The sequence below is a fragment of the Ovis canadensis genome, chromosome 21 (genome assembly GCF_042477335.2).
Source record: "Ovis canadensis isolate MfBH-ARS-UI-01 breed Bighorn chromosome 21, ARS-UI_OviCan_v2, whole genome shotgun sequence".
Classification (NCBI taxonomy): domain Eukaryota; kingdom Metazoa; phylum Chordata; class Mammalia; order Artiodactyla; family Bovidae; genus Ovis; species Ovis canadensis.
Genome location: NC_091265.1, coordinates 44,711,566 through 44,738,483, shown reverse-complemented (window position 1 = coordinate 44,738,483; position 26,918 = coordinate 44,711,566). Strand labels below are relative to the sequence as shown.

The window sequence follows — 26,918 nt, the reverse complement described above, 5'->3', positions numbered from 1 at the left end:
GTTGTATTCTAGATCTAATGTACAGCTCTTGTCTTGGGAATTCTTCTTGCTTCTCTCTCCTGTCCTGATTGCCATATTTTTATCTTTCTGGGTGTATCCTCTTGTTCTGGTGAAAATAAATTCAGTATATTCTTAAGAAAGGGTGGAAGGAATGTATTTGTTAGAATAGATGAGAGTGTTTTTATTTTCCTGTCATACATGTGACTGAGAATTTGACTTGATAGAGTTATTTTAGGTTGCAAAGGAATATTTACTTAGAACTGCGTAGTACCATTCTCATATCTTTCAGCTTTCAGTTACTACTGAGAAACCCCAAATCCATTCTGATTCTTTGTCTTTTATACGTGACTCTCTTTTGGTTCTCTTTAGAAGCTTTGAGGATATTCTCTTTTTCCTTTCTCATTTCTTTTGCAGTAATGTGCCTTAGAGTGAGCTGTATTTTTTTCATCCATTCTGCTTTATACTCCGTGGGCCCTTTCAACCTGGAAGTTCATGACTTTTAAATTGTGGGATGCTTTCTTGTTATTTCTCTGAAGACAAATTGTTTCTGTTTTCTGCCTCTATTGAGATGATTATATGGTTTTCTCCTTTATTATGTCAATGTGATGAATTACATGAATTGATTTTCAAATGTTAAATCAACCTTGCACTCTTGAGATTAAACTCGCAGCTTTACTGAAGAATAATTGGCATGCAGTGAACGGCACATGTTAAACTGTGCGGTTTGCTAGGTTTTGACTTACGTTTATGTCTGTGAGACCATCACCACAAGATATTAAGCAAGATAGTAAGCATGTCTCCATGTCCATCACTTTTCCTTTCACCCCCTATCTTCAGGCAACCTGATTCTGTCACTGTAGATTAGTTGGCATTTTTTAGGATTTTGTATAAATAGAATCGTGAAGCATGCACTCTTTTTGTCTTCTTTTAAAATTCAGTATAATTATCTAGATATTCACTCATTTTATTGCATGTATCTACATTCATTCCTTTCTGTTGCTGAGTAGTATTCCATTGTATGGATATACCATAATTTTCTTATTCATTCACCTGTTAATGGACATTTGGGTTGTTTCCAACATTTGAATATTGCAAATAAAGCTATTATGAACATTCTGGTGTAAGTCTTTTTGTGGACATATGTCTCTGTTTTTCTTGGATAAAAACCTATGAGTGAAATGGTTGGGTCATATTGTAAGTGAATGTTTCACTTTTTAAGGAACTGCCAAACTGTGTTCCAGTTTAGAACTCAAATTACCCCACCAACCCTTGGCATACACAGCCTTTTTAGTCATTTGAGTGGGTATATAGCAGCATCTTATTTTTATTTTAATTTGCATTTCCCTGATAATATATGATGTTGAGCATCTTTTCATGTGTATCCTCTTTGGTGAAGTGCCTGTTTAAATCTTTTGCCCTTTTTCTTAGTGGGCTGTTTGTGTTATTATGGAGATGTTCGAGTTCCTCATGTTAAAAGATAAAATGAAGCATATTAAATTTTTGACAGTTTATTTGAGTAAAAATCTGTTAAAATCTGACAGTGCCAAACCCAAAGTGGTTAAGAGTGCTCCACCCACAGAAGTTAGAGGAAGGGCTTTTACAGAGAAGAGGTGGAAGGAGGGAAGGAAATAAGTTGATTGGCTCTAGTTTGAGTGGTTGTTTTATTTGGGAAAATCTGATTGGTTGTTTGTGAGTGGTTGTCCTTTGGTTTGATTCTTAACTTTGAGGCACTGGAGGTTTTGGTTTTGCTTCGCTTAGGAACCTCCTGAAACATTGAAGTCACCTTAGCCTAATGGTCTCTTTGTTTAATTAATTTAACACATACTTTCTAGATATAGATCCTTTGCTGTATGTTTTGTGAATATTTTTTTCTTGTCTATGGATTTATTTTTCTTGTCTAAGAAAGTTAAAACTTTCTTAACATTATCTTTTGAAGAGAAAATGTTCTTTTAAATGAGACAAAATCCAATTTATTCAGTTTTAAAAAACAGCTTGTGCTTCTCATGTAGTATTTAAGAAATTGCCAAGCCCAACATCACTAAGATTTTTTCTTATCGCCTAGAAGTTGTGTAGTTTTAGCTTTTATATGATTTATGATCCATTTCAAGTTAGTTTCTGTGTATGGTGTTAGGCTAGGTCAGGGTTCGTTTTTTGTGCATGGGTATGGCTATCTAATTGTTTCAATACAGTTCACTGGAAATATTATCTTTTTCATATTTAATTGTCTTGGCATCTTTGTTGAAAATCAATTGACCTAAATGTGCCGACCTATTTCTGAATTCTCTATTATGCATCTATCTAAATGCCAATACTCTACTGTCTTTGTTACTGTAGCTTTATGGTAATGTCTTGATAGAAAGCATATGTCTTTCCACTTTGTTCTGTTTTTTCAAAGTTGCTTTGGCTATTTTAGGTCCTTTGCATTTCCATATAAATTTTGGAATCACCTGATAAATTTGTACAAACAAACTTGCCAGAAGTCCAGCTGTGATTGTGTTAAATCTATCGAACGATGTATGTGTATAGATCAATTTTTTATGTAATGTGATGAATTACTGCACTGGGTCTTCAGTGCTGCGTGTGTGGGCTTTCTCTAGCTGTGAAGAGCAGGGGCTCCCCTTTGTCTGGGTGTGCAGGCTTCTTATTGCGGTGGCTTCTCCTGTTGTGAAGCACAGGCTGTAGGTGCTCAGGCTCCGTAGCTGCAGTCCATGGACGTAGTTGCACCGTGGTGTGTGGGATTCTCCTGGACCAGGGATCAAACCTGTGTTGCCTGTACTAGCAGGCAGACTCTTGTCCACTGTGCCACCAGACGAGTCCCTTGTTAGCATTTTAAGGATTTTTGCATCTGTGTTCATAGGACTCTTTTAGTGTTCTTCTCTTGTAATGTCATAAAATGAGTTAGAAATTTTTCTTCTATTTTCTGAAAGTTTCTGTTATGCTGGTGTTATTTCTTCCTTAAATGTTTGATTGACTACACCAGTGAAACCATCCTTCTCTGTGAAAGTTTTTGATTACTGATTTAATTTCTTCAGTAGATATAAGGCTATTCAGATTTTCCATTTCTTGCTGATTTTCTTTAATTTTGGTAAATTGTGTTTTTCAAGGAATTTATTCATTTAATCTAAGTCACTGAATGTACTGACCACAGTTGTTTCTGATATTCTCTTATTCTTTCAATGTTAATCAAAGCTAGAGTGATGTTCCCTTTCTTATTACTGATATTGTTGATTTGTGTTTTCTCTCTCCTTCTGTCCCTTCCCCTCACCCCCACTGCATCAGTTTATTTATGGGATTATCACTTTTATTGATTTTTCCAGAGAACCACTTCTGGTTGTTTTTTTTTTTCCTTTGTTGCTTTTTCATTTCCTGGTTTGTTTATTTCTTCCATAACATTATTGTACCCTTCTTTGTACTTAAACTAGGGTTTCACTTCACCGTTCATTTTCTTTAAGCTTCTAAGATGGGAGCTTGTGGCTTCCTTGGTGGTTCGGCAGTAAAGAATCTGCCTGCCAATGCAAGAGACTCAGGTTTGATTCCTAAGTCAGGAAAATACCTTGAGAAGGAAATGGCAACCCACTCCAGTGTTCTTGCCTGGGAAATTCCATGAGCAGAGGAGCCTGGTGGACTATAGTCCATGGGGTCACAAAGAGTCAGACATGACTTACTGACTGAAAGCAACAACAAAGGTGGGAGCTTAGATCCTATTTCAAACTTAGAAAAAATGATTTTGTTCCATTTGGGCTACAAAGTAGCATGGACTGGATGGCTTATAAACCATAGAAATATACTTCTCACAGTTAGGGAGGCTGGATATCCACAATCAGGGCGCCAGATGGCTGGTTCTGGTAAAGGGCCTCTTCCAGCTTGAAGACTGCCAGCTTCTCTGTGTCCTCACAGGACACATGGTGCAAGGGAGCTCTGGGAGCCTCTTTTATAGGAATACAGACCCATTCATGCGGGTCCCACCCTCCTGAGCACCTCCCCAAGGCCCTACTTCCTAATGCCATCACACTGGGGGCTAGGATTTCAACATACGTGTTGGGAGGACACAAACATTCAGACCATAGTCATAACACAGCATCTTAAAACAGGAAAGTTTTAAGCATTGCCTCAACTGAATCCACAGTTTTAATATGGTATGTTTTCATTATCATTCACTTCAGAATATTTTCCATTTTTCTCTTGTGCTTTCTCCCTTGGCCCATGGGGTTACTTAGAAAAATGTTTATAGATATCATTTTGTCATTGATTTCTAATTTAATTTAGTCAGAGAACAAAATCTGTACAAATAAATCTTTTAAAATATATTGAAACTGATTTATGACCAAGCATATGTTGTATGTTTGTGAATGTTCTATGTGCCATCGAGAAGAATGCTTATTTTGCAGTTGTTGGTTGTGATGTTTTGTACAGGTCAACTAGATTAAGGTGGTTTATAGTACTGTTAGATTCTTCTGTATCCTGATTTTTTTGTCTCTTTGTCTTATCAGTTGTCAAGAAAGAAGTGTTAAAATCGCCAATTATTAATATTAAATCATGGATTTGTTTCTTTCTTTAGTTCTGTTAGTTTTTGGTGTACATAGTTTGAAGATCTGTTAGTAGTTACCCACACTTTTATTATTGCTATGTATTCCTGATTGACCCTTTTATCATTATGATATGCCTTTTAATTGTATTTATCTACCTATTTTTGGCTGTGCTGGGTCTTCGTTGCTATGCAGGCTCTTTAGCTGCAGACAGCAGGGGCTATTCTCCGCGTGTGGCGCGTGGGCTTCTCACTGCCGTGGCTTCTCTTGTTTCGGGGCATGGGCTCTAGAGCACAGGATCAGGAGTTGTGGCGCACGGACTCAGTTGCTCTGCGGCATGTGGGATCCTCCTGGACCAAGGATCAAACCTTCCTGTGTCTCTTGCGTTGGCAGGTAGATTCTTTACTCCTGAGCCCCTAGGGAAGCCCTGAAATATCCTTCATCTCTGGTAATACTCCTTGTTTTAAAATCTACTTTGTCTGATATGAATTTAACCACAAAAGCTTTCTTTTGCTGTTAGGTAGACATTTTTTAATCCTTTTACTTCTCACCTATCTGTGTCTTTAGAAATATATCTTTTATAGATTATATGTAGTTGGCTCTTTTATATTTATCTGATCATGAGGATATGTGCTTTTTAATTTATTGTGTTTAGTTCATTTGCATAGTGTTTAATTCATTAACTTTTAATGTTAATAGTTTGTGTTTAGGCATACCATCTTGCATTTCTATTTGTTCCACCTGGGTTTTTCTTTTATTGTTGGTATTCCTCTGTTTCACCTTCTCTGCCTTCTTTTGGGTTAATCGAATACTTTCTGGTCTTCCATTTTATTTCTGCCATTGGATTTTTAGTTATACTTCACTATACCTCTTTTATTAATTTAAAAATATATTTTAAATTATGAAAATTGAAAAATACAGAACAAAGTTACATATAGTCCCACTATATCTTAAATTGTTTTTTTAAGCAAATAAATTAAGATTTTTAATTGGAATTTCAATATCAAACTCTCAAATTAATAGAATGAATATAAGAGCAATAGAAGAATACAGTAGACTTGAAAAACACTGTGAACCAATTCAACATAAGTAAGATTTATTCAATTTTTACACAATAAGGATACAAATTCTATTCAAGTTTCCATACAGTGTAAACTAGGAGACACTGGAACATATCCAGGGACATAAAACAAGCTGCAGAAATTTCATGGGGTCTGAGGACGTACGAGTTGGGTATAGCTCCCGTGTTACCAGGAACTCACAGTAGCTTTCACACATGTCTGACTCTTTGTAACCCCGTGGACTGTAGCTCGCTAGGCTCCTCTGTCCATGGGATTATCCAGGCAAGAATACTAGAGTGGGTTGCTGTCCTCTCCTCCAGGAGATCTTCCCGACCCAGGGATCAAATCTGGGTTTCCTGCATTGCAGATGGATTCTTTTACTATCTGAGTCATCAAGGAAGCCCTCACAAGCTTACAATTCATTTCAAATCTTGTTTTGCCCACGCCTGACAAATCAGACTAGTACGCTGTGCATCAGAGAGAAAAGAGAAGGCTCTAATTAGGAGTCATCCATGCTGCTGCCTAGCTTCCATGCTTCCATAATGTCTGAATGGCAGGAAGGGTCAATGCCTAAAAACTCTCTCCCCGCCTTCACCAGGAGCCCAGGGGGAGGACCTTGGGCAGGGGGCTGGGGTAGTTGAAAGATGCAGTATGAACAGTCAGTGAGGTAAACTTGCTAAAATTGGCCGTATCTCAGAAAATGTAAATATTCCATTTAAAAAATAGACTTCCTAGGACAAAAATTCTGCTTAGAAACTGACTAACACTGGCTGTCAGATGCTTATATATTATTATAAAAAATAATTCAAACAAGAAAATAAAACTTTCTGAGCAGGAGCCTAACTCCTCCTACCACAGGACTTCCTAGCCCTAAAGAAATTTCTACCATGAGAGAGTAGTTGTGAAGAAGCCGTGGCTACAGGAGTTTCCTTCTGCACAGCTGGGAGCTGTGGGAAGCAGGCATGTACCATAGGTGGCGGACTTGGCAGAGAGAGGAGCATATGGGTTCGACAGCAGAAATAGATGTCACCATCTGGCACAAAAGCCCCTCAAATAATCCCATTACCTCGCTGTCCTACCCCTTCCCCAGGTTGAGAGCAGATGGCCTTTGAGATGTATTTGAGTTTTTTGTTTTTGTTTTTTTATGACGTAGTCCTCCTTTTAAGCAAAAGTAGATAGAAGGAGATACGTTGTTGGGGGTGCCTGCCAAGGTAGAGTTTAAGGAAACGGGGAGATGTTTCTGAGGATGGATTCCCTTTGACATGACTGCTTGGACTGGAACCGGAATGTTTCCTGGGGGTGCTAATTAGAACAGGAAATGTGTAATCCCCAGTAGTCAGACAGACCAGCATGCCAGCTGTTGGTGTACAAGTGAAATTGATTCCTGGATGAGAGGTGTCTGCAGAAAGATTTCCTGGAGGCACTTCTTGCCAGGCTGGAGATGACTTTCAAATGAGACTCCTGGACACAGACAGCTTGTTAGTTTGTTCAGTGGCTTATTGTTCAGTCACTCAGTCAGGTCCTACTCCTTGCGACTCCACGGACTGTAGCACTCCAGGCTTCCCGGTCCTTCACTATCTCCTGGAGTTTGCTCAAACTAATGTCCATCAAGCTGGTGATGCCATCCAATCATCTCATCCTCTGTCTCCCCCCTTCTCCTCCTGCCTGCAGTCTTTCCCAGCTTTGTGCTTATTTTGTGCAGGATTTGACCATCAGTGCCAGGCTGTGGCCTCTTGGGACACAGGTAGTCAAGTCAAACACGTTGTGAATACCTTGCTGGGCTTCAATATTTAGAACCTCGATGGTTGTCGACTTTCAGTCTTGCTTGGGATGGAATTTTGGAGACAGTGCAAATATTTCAGTATTTGCTGTTGCTGTTGCTGTTCTTTGGTTTGTGTGGTCAGGTGGTTCCATGGCATGTCCTGTGGAGCTCTGACACATCCTTCATCAGCTATGACACTGTGTCTAGATTCCAACAACACAATGACTTTTTGTCAGATTTTAAAAGCATGACTATTTGGGCTGGAACAACTCACCCTGTATAATATCTGCATGCTAAGTGGCTTCAGTTGTATCTGACACTGTGTGATGCTATGGACTGTAGCCCACCAGGCTCCTCTGTCCATGGGATTCTCCAGGCAAGAATACTGGAGTGGATTGCCATGCCTTCCTCCAGGGACTCTTCCGAACCCAGAGATCAAATCCATGTTTCCTCATTGGCAGGCGGGCTCTTTACCACTAAAGCGCCCTCTAAAGTAAAATCTGGAAACAGAGTCCCAATTGAAACTCCTTAGATAAACAAATGTGCCTTTGCTGCAGGAGTTGGTTGCCATTATCATTCACCTTGAGAAGGTTCCTTGTTCACCTGAAGGTAACCTGTCTATGGGTTAAACAACTATGCTTCTCCCCTTGGGTGAGAATGGTGCTGGCTACACATGCCTTACTGTCTTTTCCTGACCATGTTGGACCCAGTGATGTATGCTGTACAGACAGAGTATTCTTGGAATTGAATGAAACTCTGCACACCTCTCAGATTCCCTCTTTACACAGTGGGTGGCTGGGGTGGTCTCTGTCAGTGCCATCTGTTCTAGAGACTGGAGAGAATCCTAGTTTTGCTGATGGTCAATCAGAATTCCATCCCCCCTCTTTCCCCTTTTCAGATCCATGAGAAAGAAGAGGAAGAGTTCAATGAGAAGAGTGAACACGATTCTGGAATCAATGAGGAGCCTCTACTCACAGCAGATCAGGTATGAATATGTCTTGGTTCTCGGGACTTTTAGTTCTTTTGATAGAGAAAAAGTTTGAGTACGCACTTGCCACATGCCTTTAAGGTGTCAGAAAAATGTATGGTCTTGTGGTGGCTCTGTCATGACTAAGAGTGTGTTTGATAAGGGATTGCATGTCTCTTTAAGACTCAGTTTACCCATCTGCAGTAAATGGGAATGTAACTCCTGACATGTGCGTCGGGTGGGGTCCGTGTTTGGTAACAGCCAGAGAGGGGCCCGTGTTTACTGCCTTCATTTCCTGCTAAGCCTTTTTATTGCAACTCATTGTACTTGGTGTCAAGACACTTAAACAAGGGTCCCAAATCCTTGTTCTCATGAGAATAGAAATGACAGTTGAGGCTTTCAAGTGATGGATATTTTCTCATATTTCATAAAACATTGAAAATGTTGAGCCTTCCCAAAAGAGTCTTAGAAACACTCATTTGGTTAAAAAAAAAAGATATGCTTCACATTTTATTGACTTACTTACATTTTGGTTTTAGTAATTTGTTACTTAGGGAGAATACTCCTGGGTCTCTGGATTCCTCTTTCAACCTTTCAGTCAACAACTATTTATGGGCACTTGCTTTGAGCAGGCACCTTTCGAGCATTTTCACAGAGCGATTCTGAAAAAGCTCTACCAGGAGCCTTTGGTGCCAGAAAGTGCTTTTCAGTAAAAGGAACTCTTTCATATCTGTGGTAAAGGGTGGGATATAAACAGATAAGAATCAAGAGATTAAAGGGAACTGGATTGAAAAGAAGAGGCACTAGGATTTATTCTTGTGAATTTCGGGAGGAAATGCAGTTCAGTGATCCAAGTTCAACGATAATGACTTCGAGAGAAAGAGGAACTCAGCCATAAAATTCCAAAGAGGGATCATGTCATTTGCTTGTATTCCATGAATGGCTTAAGTATCCCCTACATTTGTGAGTGGAGATGGGGAAGCTTTGAAATAAAATGGAAATTATTCCAAAGGAGGGAACTCTTAAGTGCCTTTATCTTTGGTCCAGCCTAACATAAAGGAACCCACTTCAATGACCAGTGGCCTTGGAGCCAGAGCCCATCATAGCCTCGAGAACAAACATACAGATGCTCTGTTCTGACCAGACTCTTCAGTGGCTCCTTCCAAAGAAGCAGTCTTTGCTCATTCCCTTTTCTTCATGTGTGAACAGTTAGTGTCCAAAGTCTTATGCATTGTTCAGTAGTTCACCCTTTTCCCTTTTGGCAGTTATCTAATTTCACTCTCATCTTCTAGAACCAGTCCCCTACAATAGTCTAGATTATAGTTGAGTTTCTTACCTATTGTCTGCTGCCCAGACCCTACTTATTCTATTATTATTTGTCTTGATTTGTACTTGTTGGCTAGCTATAGTTCTTGTCCTGGTGAATTCTGGAGGTAGAGCTCTTTTCCTCTATGTGAAAAGCAGTACATGAGTTTGAGCTGTCCTAGGAACACGGCCATTTCTGGTCATAAGCATCATCACAATGAATGGACTGGATTTTGTGTTCGATTTGGGTGGATGAAATATTCTCCCACTCAGGAAGAAAGTGCCCAGCAAATTGAAGTAAATGTTCCCTTCCAGGCGTCTCTGCTTTGTTTCCTGAAAGAGCAGTTTATTTCCAATAAAGCACTCATCTAAATGGTGTTCTTGGAAGAGGTTTGACGTTAAAGAGGGCTTTGCGTTAAAGGGAGAATGTTTGCAAGCCTTCGGTCAGATCTATTTTTATTATTATTCAATATTTTTAAGTAACAATATTGCTTTAGGAATTTTACAAAGACAGCAAATTAGGCACATCTTTCATTGACCATCCTTCACGATGAGATATTCCTGCAGCAGAGAAGAGTGAGTGGTCTCTTGTGTACCCTCTTCAGGTGATTGAAGAGATTGAAGAAATGATGCAGAATTCCCCCGACCCTGAAGAGGAAGAGGAGGTCCTGGAAGAGGAGGATGGGGGAGAAACCTCCTCCCAGGCGGACTCGGTCCTCCTGCAGGAGATGCAGGCCTTGACCCAGACCTTCAACAACAACTGGTCCTATGAAGGTGAGGGTCTTGGGGGTGGACTCGGGAAGGATGAACTCAGCTCTGCTGGGTAGGGCATGTGCTTCACATGCCACTAATAGAGCCTCGGGATCTAGGGAGTTGACATCACTGTTCTTACTGTGTATCAGTAGAGAAGTTCGCATCACAGAGGGTGGGGAGGGGGCAATCGAGCAAAATTAAAATGGTAAAATGAACCAAAAAACAAGTAGAGGAAATCTGAGCTCACTATTCCAAATGATGCTTCCCTGGTGGGCTCCCCTGGCAGTCCAGTGGTTAAGACTCTGCCCTTCCAAGACGGGGTGCGGGTTCAATTCCTGGTTGGGGTACTAAGGTCCCACATGCTGCACAGAGCACCCCCCCAAAAACCCCGCATGATGCTACCATGAAGTCAGTGAAGACAATCTACAGTGATGACAATAATAGCACGTATATTTAGAGAGCTTTGGAGTGCCAAAGCCTGTTCTAAAACTTTGTACGCATAATCTCATTTCATGCCTGTAACAGCCCCATTAGGACTGAGCTAACTGAGTTTCTGGACGAGTAAGTGACTTGTTTGGGGCCATTGTCGGGGAAATAGGATTTAAAAATAATATCTCCTCCCCACCCGAGAAACCTTTTCACAGTAAGGGAGAAAGGAAACAACATTATTATCGAATAAGCATGAAGCCAGAATATGGTGCATATCACAGTTCAATCAGTTCAGTTCAGTCACTCAGTTGTGTCCAGCTCTTTGAGACATGAACTTCAGTCTGCCAGGCTTTCCTGTCCATCACCAACTCCTGGAGCTTGCTCAGACTCATGTCCACTGAGTTGGTGATGCCATCCAACCATCTCATCCTCTGTCATCCTTTTCTCCTCCTGCATTCAATCTTTCCCAGCATCAGGGTCTTTTCTAGTGAGTCAGTTCTTCGCATCAGGTGGCCAAAGTACTGGAGCTTCAGCTTCAGCATCAGTCCTTCCAATGAATATTCAGGACTAATTTCCTCTAAAATTGACCGGTTTGATCTCCTTATCACAGTCATCCACTAAAGGGCTTGCAAAACCAGAAAGAAACCTCACCTTTACCTATAGGTAATTGGACACAACCCATTACATTGAGGAAGTTTTGCAATTTGGAGTCAGGTGACGAGTGAGGCCCCTGTTTTGTTTCTTGGTGATGACTTTTCAAAGCAGAGGCTCCCAGATCTTTCAGGAAACATTCCTGAGTCCTGAGACTGGCAGGAGGTGTATTTAGCCATGAAAATGAATGACACACATTTGAAAAGGACAGAGAAAGAGATTCTGGAAGAAAAGGGAAGGAAGGGAGAGGGGAAGTCTCTTCCCTTTTTTTCAACAGGGAGAATCGAGCCTCTTTTTTTCCCCCCCATCATGTGGCACGTGAGATCTTAGTTCCCCAACCAGGGATCGAATCACACCCCCAACAATGGAGGCATGGAGTTTTAACTGCTGAACCACCAACGAAGCCCCAAGCCTCTTATTTTTAATGCATATTTCCTCCTACACCACCTTCAGGTCATAAGGGGGTGGAGCCAAAGTTTGAAGGCAGGCAGGTTAGCTGCAGAGTCCACGCTCTTAATCTGCATATTGTATTAACTCTCTGACACAGGTTTGTAGTAATTATGATCCTGCAAACAAAGGGGCAGATGGAGCGTGAAATTAGAAGATGTAACACCAGTGGCAAAAACGGGTATAAACTTATCAATCTGTAGGGATAATGGTAACCGTGCTGCCAGAAGGGCCAGGTCCCCTGGGAGTGGATTTGCATGGGGGTAGGGGGACTTACCAAACGACAGAGAGGGAAGGTGGGATGGTCAGGGTATAAAAGTCCGAACTCTGATTAGAATAGTGGCGGAAACAGAGGCGAGACCTGAGGGGCCGAGTGCTGTAAGACAGACTGTGGCTCCAGAGTGGGAGCAGGGTGATGTTAGCAGAAAGAATCTGCTGGAGCTGTGGATTTGGCCCCAGCACTGCGTTCACAGCGGCTCCAATCAGGCCATTCTCCGCCACACAAAGGTTCCATACACAGAACTCTCAGTGAAAGGCTGGGAGAAACAGCTGAAACGCAGAGTGAAATGGCAAAAACAGAAGGAGGAGGGCAACTCCAAAGAGTGAATTGAAGGAGAAGGTTGAAGTAAGTCAGCAAATACCCCGGGCAGAGCAGGGAACGCAAAGAGAGAGGAGAATGGATTCTGATGTAGAAGAAACAAAAATGCCGTTAGAAAGGAGCGCATTTGAAAAGATGCTCCCGAGTCTACTTTAAGTGAAGAAGTCTGAGGGGATAAGAATTTAAAATAAAGTGATTGTGTTCTGTTCTCCCAGGTTCCCTTTTCTTTTCTCTAACAGTAGCAGAAGACTCAGTGCCAGCAGGCCAGGCTTCATTTTTCCATGCGTGTTGCCTGTCTTTACATGTCTCACGTATTTCTGGACACGTACGCTGTGACACAGGACAGTTGGTGTAGAGAGGCCTCAGATCACTGCCTGTTTTGCTGTGGGCTCTTTCTTGATCAGGTCTTGGGAATAGACACCACCTCTCTATTGCTCTTTGACAGAGATGTCGAAATCTTCTTCATGTCCCTCTCTCCCAATTCTTGACCCATTTCACGTGAGAAATATTATATGTGCTCAGTTGCTCAGTCGTGTCTGACTTTTGACGGCCCCATAGACAGTAGCTTCTGTAGACTCCTCTATCCATGGCATTTTCCAGGCAAGAATACCAGAGTGGGTTGCCGTTTCCTCCTCCAGGGGATCTTCCTCACCCAAGGGTCAAACCAGCCTCTCTTGTTTCTCCTGCATTGGCAGGTGGATTCTTTACCGCTGGCACCATCTAGGAAGCCTGAGGAATATTACAGAGACAGAGGAAACCTAGGGAGACCGATCAAGCGATCAAACACCACATGTCTGTCCACCTGCATTTTTGTGGACAGAGTCCACAGGTCTCCCCGGCAGTTGGTTTTTCTCTCCCCTTTGTTTTCCCGAGATGATGTTTTCTTTTACAGTCCGTAACTGGTCCTCCCTTCTGGCATGCGCCTGAATCGTGCAGGTCCTTCTGGGCCCTGGGAGCCTCTCCCGTGGGCTGGAGGCAGTCACCCTGCTGGACGGTCTTCCCCTGCAGGCCTGAGGCACATGTCTGGGTCTGAGCTGATGGAGCTCCTGGACCAAGTAGAAGGCGCCATCCGAGACTTCTCGGAGGAGCTGGTGCAGCAGCTGGCCCGCCGGGACGAGCTGGAGTTCGAGAAGGAAGTGAAGAACTCCTTCATCACGGTGCTCATTGAGGTGCAGAACAAGCAGAAGGAGCAGCGAGAACTGATGAAGAAGAGGCGGAAAGAGAAAGGGCTGAGCCTGCAGAGCAGCCGGATAGACAAGGGAAGCCAGATGCCTCTCAAGGTAAGAGGACAGCCCGGCACGAGGACCAGGGGTGTCCAGCTTCTGGGGTTCCCGTTGCGGGTCCCGGGACCAGACCAGCTGTGGCCCCAGACAGACCTGTCCTGAGCCGTGACTGGGCAGGAACCCCTGGCAGACAGTGGGGCCATGAGAGGGAGAAGAGCCTACCCATCTCCTCTGCACCCCCAGAGGACACCTGGTCTGATTGAAGGAGACAGGCTGTAACTCTAGAAGAGAAATGAGTACAGCTATGTGCTTTAATAGGCAAGACTCTAGGAAGTGGGGTGAAGGTATTTAAGACTGAGTGGAGTTGTGCCCTGGTACCAGCAGTTTATAGTTCTCTTTAGGAGGTCATTAGGGTGTTTCAGGATTGAAAATTATGATACCTTGTCATAGTGACAGGATTCTTCCAACCAGTGATTCTCAATCAGGGAGGCTCAGCAGAATCATCTAAGGAGATTTCTCAAAATACCTATTTCTGAGTTCTCTCCGAGAGCTACTGAATGGGGCTTCAGGCATATGCATTTTGGAAAAAGCTTCCTAGATGAGGACAAGTGCTTCACATCCATCCTTCTCAATGACTTGGCATTTTGTTTTCTTCCCTGAGACATTTTCACGGTCATCTGTCCAAGTTTTCCTGTGCTGCTTTATTTTTCTGTTTACATAACAGAGGCTGAAATGAGGAAACCCAGGAGTGCCTGGGGAGGTGGGGGGGTTGGGTCTTATCACCCGAGGGACTTACTCAGATAAGAGACTCTGAGATGCTGCTATTTCTTCTTGCAAAGCACAGGCTGAAATTTTGGCCTGTCTCATAGCCCTGATCTTTACTTTCTAGTTGTAAAACCCCGGGGCCCTGATCTGGGGTGGTGTAGAAGCTGACAGGTCTGGGTAGCTTAGGGAAGACTTGCCCTTCTGAGTCTTGCTCCTCTCCCCCAGCGCTTCAGCATGGAAGGCATCTCCAACATCCTGCAGAGTGGCATCCGCCAGACTTTCGGCCCCTCGGGAAGTGACAAGCAGGTACGGCCTGTCTCTCTACTCCCAGTTTCCTTCCCAGACTCTTGCTACTGGGTCTCCTCAACAGAGTGGGGGATGGGGACACACTAGAATTATCCCAGCATGGGGGAAGATTGGGGGGTGGGGTGGGAGGATGTCCTAACAATTTCTTCCATTCGAAGGAGAAGCAGAATGTGTCTTTTTAAAGGCAAATGGTTTTTTGAACTTTTGTATTAGAGGCCATGGTGAAAACTCAACACTCCTTGTACACCTGTGAGTTCAGTTGCTTTCAGAACAAAATGCGTTAAAGGAGAACCCGCTTCATGAAAGATGCCGTCCAAGGCTTAATTAGCTTTACCACACTGGGCTTCCCTGGTGGCTCAGCGGTAAAGAATCTTCCTGCAATGCAGGAGTCACAAGAAATCAAGAGATGCAGGTTTGATCCCTGTGTTGGGAAGATCCCCTGGAGGAGAACATGGCAACCTACTCCAGTATTCTTGCTTGAGAAATCCCATGGACAAAGGAGCCTGGCGGACTAAAGTCTATAGGGTTGCACAGAGTCAGACACGACTGAAGCAACTTAGCAAGCACACTGGGCTCCTAGCGGAGCCAGTCCCACCAAGACTGCCTCTTCAGCTGCCTTGCTGACTGTAACCCACACTGCGGGGTCTCCAGTTTGGCTTCACTTAATCAGTTACTTCCCTGAGAAATGGTTTGCATTTCTGGCTCTCTGGTGCCTGCCATGTGCTGAGCTCTGTTGCTAGGCCCCCAGGCGGTACATGGATGAGTGAGCCCTAGTCCTGCCCTCAGGAAGTGCGTAGTCTAACAGAGAGTCGGTGTGTCCAAAGACACCTTTGAGAGCGTGCACAAAAACTGTATGTTTTAGGCCTATTTGTGACTGAATCCTAGGTATTAGAATTCTGGAGCTACAGACTGGGAAGAGATTTTCGTTGTTGTTCAGTCGCTCAGTCGTGTCTCACTCTTTGCGACCCCATGCACTGCAGCATACCAGTCTTCCCTGTCCTTCACCGTCTCCTGGAGCTCTACCGGGAAGAGATTTTATGAACATGTAACTTGGTCCCCTGAGTTCACAGAGGTAGAACGAAGGCCCAGAGAGATTAGGCAATTTTCCCCCAGGCCACACTGCTAGTGGCAAGGCCACGTCTAAAACACAAGCCTCGTGGTTTAGGGCTTTTCTCAGTCATGATGTCAGGCTCCCTCAGAACCTTCCAGGTCCCTCTGGCCAGTGTTTTTGGATAGCCCACTGGACACTAAGATGATTTTGTTGTAGGAGCACCTCATCTCCACCAGAGGGAGCAAACCCAACATCCCAGACCCTGGGCGGAGTTGAGGTTTTCTCACTGGTCATTTTGACAAAAGAGAAAGCATGCATTCTCTAGTTGCCCTGCAGAGAAGGAAATACACGCCCATAGAATGTTCTCTGCTTTTAGCCTGAAGGACCAAAAGCTCACCAGTATTCCTAAATAATCCAAAAGTTTCTAGTGTCAGAAGACTCTATTAGTTGGAGTGGAGGGACCCTTTTCCTGGCCAATAGGATCAAATCTTACTTTTGGTGGGAAGGAATTTTACTTTCTTTCTTATTTTTTTAAATTACGAAAGTATGCTAACATATTTACAGGAGACCTGGAAAATACAGAACAAAGTTACGTATAGTTCCACTATATATTATAATTATTTTTTAAGTAGATAAATTAAGATTTTTACTTGGAGTTTCAACATCAAACTCTCAAAAATTAATAGAATAAGTAGACAGAAAAGTAGAAGGATATAGCTGACCTGAAAAACACTATGAACCAAAATATGGGGGTTATTTTCAAATATCTTTTGGTATTGACTTCTAACATAATTCCATGATGATAGAATAGACTCTGTTGATTTCAATACCTTTAGACTATGGCATTTTTGCACTCTGCTTTATGTCCCTAGATATGTTCCAGTGTCTCCTGGTTCATAGTCTATGGCAACTCAGAATTTGTATCCTACTGTTTTGTGAGAATTGTATAAATCTTAATTATGATAAAGTCTTCTTTTAAAAGAGACATTTTCCAAAGATGGGGGGAAATCCTGAAACAATGGTGCGCACATTGTCACGTGTGTTGTTGAGAACATCAAATTTGATGGAGCGCGTGTTTTTTTAGAGAAAAACCCAGTTCCCACGCAAGCTGTCAACCCATATCTTGGCCCTGGAAATGGGGCTTCTGTCTCACGTGCAGCATGCCCTGTTTGTCTCCTAGTACCTGAACACAGTCATCCCTTACGAGAAGAAGGCCTCACCCCCATCAGTGGAAGACCTCCAGATGCTGACTAACAGTGAGTTCCTCCCATTCTCAGCCAGATCAACTGCTCATTTCTGTCCCTCTTGCCCTGTGAGTTATACCCTTGGTGTCTCAGGCCTGAGGTTTCCCCAGGGCAATTTCTTTTTTATTTTTGTTACTATTATTATTTTTAACTGGAGGATAATTGCTTTAAAATGTATTGGTTTCTACCGTGCAACAATGTGAATAACTCATAACTATATATGTGTCTATATCTATATATATATATATCCCCTCCTTCCTGAGTTTCCCTCCCACCCCCACTTTTAACTTTTTATTTTATAGTGGAATACAATATATTCCAATATATTGTGACTAACAATATTGTGTTAATTTCAGATATACAACAGAGTGATTCAGTTATTCATATACATGCATCTGTTCTTTTTCAAATTCTTTTCCCAATTAGGTTGTTACAGAATATTGAGCAGAGTTCCCTGTGCTATACAATAGGACCTTGGTTATCTATTTAAAATATAGCAGTGCAGTTTCAATGGATCAAAATGTGCTGCACACCATTGGATCATGTCCCCTCCATGGGGCAGAATTAAAGAGCTCTTCAGTGATACTAGGAGCTGCTTTGTCTTTTCCTGGTTCCTGGAAGGGGAGAGACTTGCCAGAAAAAAACAAGCTGATGGAGGAGGTTGAGCAGGGGAGCTTTCTGTGGTTCACCCACAGGTCTCAAGGCCGTGCGCTCTCCGCCTTGCCTGCAGTTTGAGGTTGCCTTGTGTTCCCAAAGCAGGGAGCTCCTTCTAAGGGACTGACTGTATTTAATGAGAAGCAAGGTTTCTTGGGTGGGGTAAGGCTGATACGAGAGAATAGATTCTGATTTTCCTCCCAGGCCCTGACTCTATTGTCAAGTAATATTAGCAAGCATTCAGAGCGGTTGGGGAAAACAGCCTGTGATCGAGAGCTTTTTAGGCAGAGTCTCTCGATACCCATCAGACACTATAGCCCCCAAAGGGCTGGGGGCACAGGGTGTTAGCCATCAGTGTCAGTTTGATTTTTTAGGAAGAGAAAAATCCTAGGCTGAGATGTGAGGAAGGGCTCGGTAAATCACAAGGCCATCCGTCACCCTGGCAACCATGCTCTGCACTGAGCAGCACACTAACAGCGTCGGTGCCCTTGCTGCGCTGCCTCAGAGGGAATGGGCCACTGTAGGGCTATTTGATGCCTAAGGGGAGGAAGGGGGTCTTCATCTATTTGGGTGAAGAAGATAGATACCTCCTGGGCCCATTGCTTAAGGTGTCCAAAGATTTCATTTTTATCATTTTGAAGAATGAAAGAAGTTTCTGATAAATGGAAAACTTGCCTCCATCAATAGACACCACGTCCTTGAGAACCTGGAAGTTTAAATTCAAAGTGCATCAGCTTCCTCTTAACTCATCTGAAGCTCTTTTATTTGCATAAATAGGCACTAAGATTTTTTTTTAATGGGAGCAGATAGAAACGAGCTGACATTTATAGGTGTTTGTGTTTTCACAAGCAGCAAGCATTTAGAAAATAATTTGGACAGATTATGAAGGTTGATATATGTAGAGCACTTTGTCATGCTGTTTTTTAAAAAATAAAGAGCTATAAATTTATTACAGATACCCATTCAGGAATTTAGTGTGAAATCCTTTCATTTTAATCAAGAAACAGTGGTTTGTGTACACTTTTGAAGTTCATTTAAAAAATTAGGGCTAGAGTATATCCATCATTTAGAATACTTTGGAAACAGAAATGTGAATAAAGGAAAATAAACAGCTTCTTCCTCCCTTCACTGTGGTTACTGTATGGTGTTTTTCAGGCATAGTATTTTATGTGTTTCCCATATAGCTGGGATTACACAGGCTATTAAATTTCATATCATGATTTTAGTCACATCAGTTAACATTTGGTTAACATTCTTTTTATGGCTCTCTCTTCTGTCGTATAGACATACCACATTCCAATATTTTATTCCTTTAAAAAAACTGCCAACTTTCCTGTATGTTCTGAGAGCTCTCTTTTTTGGCACATCCGTGTATGGGTTTGTGAACAGGTAATTCCTCTTTTCCCAACTCCTGAGTCAAGAACATAGGCCCAAGACTGGCCCTGGGGACTGGACAATTCTTGTAAATTTTGGATTTTGGAGACCACCTTAGTCACATGTTGGCTGGGCTCAGTGCAATTACTGTATTTTTATTGCTATCTTCTTGGTGGGCAGCATTTATTTTAGTCTTCGCATGCCCAGCTGCAACGTATTTTCAGCCTGTTATGTTGAAATGAATCCATGTCTAAAAATAGAGAAGAAAGAAAACAAACCATTGCCTGAATGGCCTGAGGTCCAGTCTTTTTCTGGACCTGGCCAGGGACTCATGCCAGCGTCAGCCTCTGTTTCTTACCCCCTCCTGAGTTTTGGAGTCAAGTGGGCTTCCCTGGTGGCTCAGATGGTAGAGAATCCGCCTTCAGTGCCGGAACCCTGGGTTCAATCCCTGGGCTGGAAAGATCCCCTGGAAAAGAGAGCAACTACCCACTCCAGTATTCTGGCCTAGAAAATTCCATGGACAGAGGAGCCTGGCAGGCTATAGTCCATGGGGTCACAAAGAGTCAAACATGACTGAGCAACTTTGGCTTTCCATGACCCTGATTTGCAGCTTGTTAACGTAATCAATGGAGAACAGGACCTGGGAATGGACTGGGGAGTCTCTCCATTGTCACGGTGCCTCCTGACTTCAGTCATCAGGGCCAGTTGATCGTCCGTGTTTTCTTCACTTGCAAAAAGCAGAACACGGACACACTGCTATGTTTAAAATGGATAACTAACAAGGACCTACTGTACAGCCCAAGGAGCTCTGCTCAATGTTTTGTGGCAGCCTGGATGGGAGGGGAATTTGGGGGAGAATGGATACATGTATAGATATGGCTGAGTCCCTTCTCTGTCCATCTGAAACTATCACATTACATTGATAACTGGCTATACTCCAATATAAAATTAAAAAGTTAAAAAAATGAAATTAAGTGCAAAGATTATTGTATCCAGTGGGAAAAAAGAATAATACATGTTCATGGAAAAAATCTGGACCTTACAGCAATATGATGCCAAAGAGAACATCGCCTGGGGCCTCACACTCAGAGGTAACTGCTTCTTAGTTTCATGCACATTCTTCCAGATTTTATTCTATGAATATTAACAGTTATTATTTACTCTTTTAAAATTAATACATTAAGTTCCACAACCTCCTTTCTTCATTGATAAGTATATCTTATATACATACTCATCTATCTTTTTTTATGAAGCTGTTTGAGATGGCATAAATAGCATACACCAGAGTTTGCTTAAGGCATCTGTTGATGATGAAATCTCTTGTTGGATACTCCCATCCCTTCCCTCGTTTTTGGATAGTATAAACAAGGTCCAGATATTAATATTTTTTGAAGGATTTTTTTTTACAGAGCTGACTTCTGCATCATGAATAATGAATATGAGAAGGTACTTCTTAGTGTAATAACAGAAACATCTGTTCTATGAAAACCCTTAAGTTTTAATCACTTTCCTATTTGCTTCATATGTACTTTAATATCCCTTTTCAACAAAAAATCTGTAAGCTCCTTGAAGGTCATCAGTACTTTTGCATTTCCACAAATTCTAGCACTGTACTGGGCATAAAGGAGAAGATATTTGTTGAATTAAATTCATTTGCTCTTAATAAACTGGAGATGAGAACTTTTCTAATAATATCTGTATGAGTAGGACATCTTTAAAGACAGATTTATCAGAGTTTCAGCAGTGTGACAGCTGTTATTCTTAACATTTGGATTGCATCTGAAAGTTGATTCCTTTTTTAAATTGCTTAATTTATTTTTATGATCATTAAAGACACATAATTCATAGGTGATGAGGAAATTACAGATGAGCACATGCATACAGAAAGGAAAGACTAAAAGAAAAAGAAAAGAGGAAAGAGGACGTCAACTCATCAGTAGGGTTACCCTGATCCTTTTGATGGCTTCTCCCTCACCAGCAGGTGAATGCTGGCTCTTGACAGAGGCTTCTAGACTTTGCTCAACACTCAGCAAGAGTCTGATTTCCTTGACTCCTCTCTCACTATCTTTGGGTTGGTGGACTGTCTGGCCCAGAAGTGAGCTATGTGCCCTGATTTGTCTTGACTCTTCTCTCTCCCCTCCCTCCAGTTCTCTTTGCCATGAAGGAGGATAATGAGAAGGTTCCCACTTTGCTAACGGACTACATTTTAAAAGGTAAGAGCAGCCCAGGTTTCTGGGAGCAGAAGTGACCTCTGAGGTTCCCCTTCCCCAGGACTCTTTGTCGGCTGGAGGCACAGAGCCCACACTGTGGGCCTCCCAGAGCCTCCACACTGGGTCAGACCAGGCAGGGCCGGGGAGCTCCATGGACAACTGTGAGCGGGCCCTTGCCTTTGGATGTTGCTAGGAGGCCTGAGGAGGACATTCCATCACCCCCGAGTCACCAGAGCGACTCCACACAAAGAGCAGCCTAACCAGTACAAAAGGCTTATTGTTAAAGTTCTGTGGAGCTTGGGCTGTTTAGTTGGCAAAAACAAAGCCTCAGGATACCTTTAACAATCTCGACTACTTGAAAGGCAGCAAACTAGGGACATGATTAGCTACATCCTTTTATAGCTATTTTTGTTTCATCTTTCCTTATGGATCATAATTTTTTGTTTCATCTTTCATTTAACATATGTAAAAGTAGAGCAAATGGTGTAGTGCAGCAGTACCCAGCGTTTTTGGCACCAGGGACGAGTTTTGTGGAAGACAGTTTTTCCAGGGGGAGGGGAAGGGGATGGCTTCGGGATGATTCGGGTGCATACATTTATTGCACACATTATCTCTATTATTATTACGTGAGCGCCACCTCAGATCATCAGGCATTAGATCCTGGAGGTTGGAGACACCTGGATAGTGAAGCGTCATGTGCTTAGCATTTGGCTTTAAAAATTATTAACTCCTGGCTGATCTAGATTCATTTATAACCACACCCAGCTTCTCCCCTCCATATTGTTTTGAAGCAAATACCAACCATTATATCTTTTTTCATCCATAAGTATTTCAGTATGCATTTCTAAAACAAAATTCACAATTTCATGATCACAGCTAGAAAAATAAAATATTTTAAAGTATCTTAGAGGGACTTCCCTGGTGGTTCAGTGGTTAAGACTCCACACTTCCACTGCAGGGGGCAAGAGTTCAGTCTCTGGTTGGGGAACTAAGATCCCTCATGCCATGTGCATTGGCCCCTCATCTCCCCCATCCCAAAGTATCTTTGACTCTTCAACCAGTGTTCAGATTTCCCTGTAAAATTTTTTCAGTGTATTTCTTTGAATTAGGACCCAAAGAAGTTCCATACATCACAATTTCATAATGTTTCTCTTAAATCTCTTCATTTTATTTATTTGGCTGCACTGTGTTATAGTTGCAGACTGTGGATCTTTAGTTCCTGCGTGTGGGATCTAGGTCCCTGACCAGGGATGGAATCTGGGCCCCCTGCGTTGGGAATGCAGAGCCTTAGCCACTGGACCATCAAGGATGTCTTTTAAATCTTTGTTAATATGTATACACAGTTTCCCGTTTCCTTCATCTCTCACATTCTTTGAATTTTATTTCAGAAACCAAGTGATTTGATCCATAGAATTTCCTTATTCTGGCTTTTACTTGTTAGTTTCGTCCTCATGGTTTCATTTAATATGTTCTTCCACCTTACGCATTTCCTGTTGTCCAATGGAGCCAGAGGACTGAACACATTCAGACATCCACACCAGACCGGACCGGGCAGGGCCAGAGGACTCCGTATACTAGCATCCACAGTTTTTTGGAAAGCATTGGTTTATCAGTGGTTGGGAACTTCCATTAAGAGACACCTACCATCTGGTTGTCTTTCTTTGGGGGGATGCTAATATCTATATTAGTGTGCTCAGGCTGGTAAAACAGAATACCACTGGGTGGCTTAAACATCAGAAATTAATTTTGTCACAGTTCTGGAGAGTAGAAGTCCATGATTAAGGGGCCAGTAAATTGGGTTTCTGGTGAGGGCTCTCTTCTCAGCTTGCAAGCAGCTGCCTTCTTGCTATGTCCTCACATGGCCTTTCTTCTGTTGATGAGGGAGTACCAGAGCCTCTGTGCTGCTTCTTGCAAGGACTCTAGTCCCAGCAGATCAGCACCTCACCCACATGACCTCATTTTAACCCTTCTTTCTCAGAGGCTCCATCTCCACCTATAGCTGAGGGTTAGGGCTTCACCATGAATTCTTGAGTTGGGGACACAAACATCGACTCTGTAACACTTTCCACTGATAGTCATTCATGGTCCAGATTCTTTTTCTCGTTAGATTTTGCTCCACAGGCGCAAGACAACCTTGGGTGCAGTTTCTGAAGGCTTGTGGACCTCAGTTTAGAACCTCTGAGCTGTACTGTTCTGTAAGGATCAGAAAGATGAATCTTAAATTTCTGCAGGATGGATTTAGGCTCAACATTAGGAAGAACTTCTGGCTCTTAAAGGTTTTAAAAGAGCATCCCGTTTCTCAGAGGTTTGTGGAAATGGGTTCTGTAAGTCTGGGAGCCCAAGGGCTAGACTTTACCCCTCACGGTCAGCTGAAATGTCAGTGAATGTATAAAACTAGTTACCATTTATGAGCTCTTTCTGTTTGCCTCTGAGCAACGCTGTGGGCTGGGCAGAGGCACAGGCTACTGTATACACGAAGAAAAATAGACACAGGTTATTTCCCGAAGGTTGTGGTTAATAACAACCAGACCCAGGATTTGAACCAAGGCGGCTGGGCAGCAGAGAAGACCCACTTCATCACTACACTGAACCACCACCCATCAGGGGGTCATTCTCCTTCTGGAAGGAAGACACGTGATTGCCGTCCTTCCCTGGCTCTCAGGGGGCGGTGGCTCTATGCTCAGGACACTGGCGAGAGGGCAGGGCCACTCTGGGCTGGGAGGCCCGGCCCCACGCTTGCTCTGACATGCCCTCTCTCTCTTTTCCTTCCAGTGCTGTGCCCCACCTAACCCTGCCCTCGGGGGCAGCCTTGCTGCGGAGGTCACGGAGCAAGAGTCATCCCACTGCAGGGACTGCATGACACCACGTAGCCTCCACCGTGTATTTAAACGTGTATAGCTTAACCTGGATTAAACATGAGCAAGCGCGCGGGGTCCTTTGCTGTTGGCTTCTAGTCCTAGTAACCATTGGATGCATGACTGTCGGGCAGGGCTGGTGATGTCGCCCCTTCTCCGCCCGTGTCGGAGGGAGGCAGATGCTGTCACCGCTCATGATGTAGTCTGGCTCCAGCCCTCAAAAACAGCTTCCACTCTAAGACTAATTTTGAAATAAACCTTCATTTAATTAGTATGCTTCATGTGCTTTGGCGTATGGTATCCCTCGGCGCTCTGGTACAAACCTTCAGAGAAAGGACACGTCGCTGCCTCCACGCAAGGCTCCTGGCCACAGCAGCGATGGGGTATTAGGGGATGGGGTGGTACCTGTTGTGACCTTTGGTGGGTCGTGGTGGCACTGCCATTGTCCAGACAGGGAGGAGGCGGTCCACAGACTCGAAAGATCTTGTTGCTTGACAGTTCCAGACGGGGCCACACAAGGTGTTGTAGGAAGTACTGGCTGGGGAGGAGACTGGGAAGTTAGCGGATGGAAAGTGAGGCTTAGGGGAAAGCAGGGCTACTCTAGCGCCTCCTGCTGGGATGGCCGGGTGGACACCCTGAGGTCTGAGGGCTGGACGGCGTGAGCTCCGCTGGGCTCTCTCGGTGTGGGGGCTGCGGCTGCTTTCCTGATCGCCCCTTCCGACCCCTGGTAGCCTCTGGCTGTCTGTCCTCCCCAGCTCCCCGTGGCCCTCGCCTCCCACGTGCTGTCCCGGCATTGGTGACAGGCAGCTGCGACCAGCCAGCAGGTGAAAGCTGTCCTTGTGTCTGGAGGGGCTCCACTTCGGCACAACCTGAACTGTCTCGGCTTCCACCTTGTGGCTTGACTGGCATTCATTCTGCGGATTCCCCCAGCCCCGTCTTTAAAGAAAAATCTTTTTTTTTCATTGTGGTGAAAGTCGTGTCATATGAAACCTGCTGTTTCAACCGTATTGAACTTTCAGTGGCACTAAGCACGCTCACCTTGCTATGCGACTCTGACCACCATCATCCAGCGCCACAGTGTTTTCACCTCCCTAAACTGAAATTGTCCCCATTAAACACAAACTCCTCATCCCCTTCCTCCTTCCCAACCCCTGCCCCCTGGCTTCTACCAGTGTACTTTCTGACTCCATGAATTTGACTATTCAAGGTACCTCGTATAAGTGGAATCAAACAGTGTTTGCACCTAATATATATTGGAATACATTTTTAAGGTTAACTTAATATATGTGCTACAAACAAGACTTTTACCCCGCACACTATACAGTAGGTCCTTACCAGCCATCCAGTTCATACATAGCAGCGTATATATGTCAATCCCAACCTCCCAGTCCATCCCAACCCTTCCCCTCATTGGTGTCCATACATTTCTTCTCTATGTCTGTGTCTCTATTTCTGCTTTGCAATGGATAGTTTCATCTGCACCTTTTTTCCTAGATTCCACATGTATGCGTTAATGTAAGATACTTGTTTTCTCTTTCTGACTTACTTCTCTCTGTATGACAGTCTCTAGGTCTATCCACCTCTCTGCAAACTGCACAATTTCGTTTCTGTCTTAAAAACTTTTCTCAGGTACTTGCTATGTACCTGCCACTGGCGTCATCACCTCGACAAATTATCTTGCATCTCAGCATTGCCCTGATAGACGGATGAGGACACCGAGAAGCAGAGACGCTCAAAGCAGTGGAGTCAGCTGGGCCCTTCAGCCTCTTATGCACCTAGATCTCCACCCCTCCTTAGGAGTTTGGCGTTTGTGTGCCCCACGGAAAGCTGTGCTTCGTCACACGGGCAGCTCCATAGAAGGTCACAGGTGGATGCAGGTGACAATAGAGGGCATCCTTGGCACTCTCTCAATCCCTGGGCCTCTGCTTTTCTAGGAGCTCTGCTACAGAGCAGTAGCAGTCTCCCCTGGGGTGAGGGGGGACCTACCGGGGAAACCGCCCCACTGACGGCAGCTCTCCAACTTAGGCATCCACACAGAGCAGGGCTTCCATGTGGACAGCACCCCGGCCACTATAGGAAGATGGAAACAGCGCGAGGTAGTTGTACTGATGCTCAGGCTCAGCACGTGGACCTAAGTACCGGAGCTTTGACAAAAGGGACACTTGCAGCTCTGCATTCCCTGGTGCCACGGTCACAGGGCAAAGGGCCACTGGCAGGGTGAGGTCCTTAGCACAGTCCATGCTTTGCCAGCTCTGGGGGAGCAGTGAATCCCCCAGGAGCCTGCCTTCCTGCCTGGGGTTTGTCATATCTGGGTCAGCCGCTCCTTTCCCCCAATTTATCCTGCCAGCAGGTGTCTGAAGCAGCAGTGACAAGCTAATCAAAGCTGCCGGCAGTTAAAAATAAATCTCAAGTGTCAAGGAGATGCTCCATCTCTGAGGAGGTGAGTCTTGGAGGAGGGGTGGGAGCAGTGGCTGCCGTTTCTTGCCTGTGGTCCACATCAGGAGCCGAGCGGAAAGGCACATCCATGACCTCTGGTTTTGCATGGCCCTTTCGTCTGTCCTTGCTCCTCAACACGTGGGGCCCAGCCCAGCAGCAGAGACAAAACATCTAGAAATTTATTACAAATGTGAAGAACTCAGACCCCAATCCCCCACCCACCCATCCTCTACCCCAGTCGGAAGCTGCAGGTTTTTTCCTTTTTGCCATGCCATGCAGCACGTGGGGTCTCAGTTTCCCT

The 26,918-nt window shown here is 43.8% G+C and overlaps 1 protein-coding gene across 2 annotated transcripts in view; it reads left to right on the top strand.

Annotated features, from left to right (window-relative positions):
- Positions 1–24,460, top strand: part of FEZ1 (fasciculation and elongation protein zeta 1) — a 41,930-nt gene extending 17,470 nt beyond the window's left edge. For both annotated transcript variants that reach the window (XM_069566647.1, XM_069566646.1), the window contains exons 4-10: positions 8,248–8,334; positions 10,227–10,395; positions 13,508–13,779; positions 14,713–14,793; positions 17,025–17,100; positions 21,264–21,329; positions 24,099–24,460. In XM_069566647.1, the coding sequence (XP_069422748.1) occupies positions 8,248–8,334; positions 10,227–10,395; positions 13,508–13,779; positions 14,713–14,793; positions 17,025–17,100; positions 21,264–21,329; positions 24,099–24,115 (768 nt within the window). In that variant the 3' untranslated portion in view covers positions 24,116–24,460. The remainder of the gene's footprint in view (positions 1–8,247; positions 8,335–10,226; positions 10,396–13,507; positions 13,780–14,712; positions 14,794–17,024; positions 17,101–21,263; positions 21,330–24,098) is intronic.
- Positions 24,461–26,918: the final 2,458 nt, after the last annotated feature.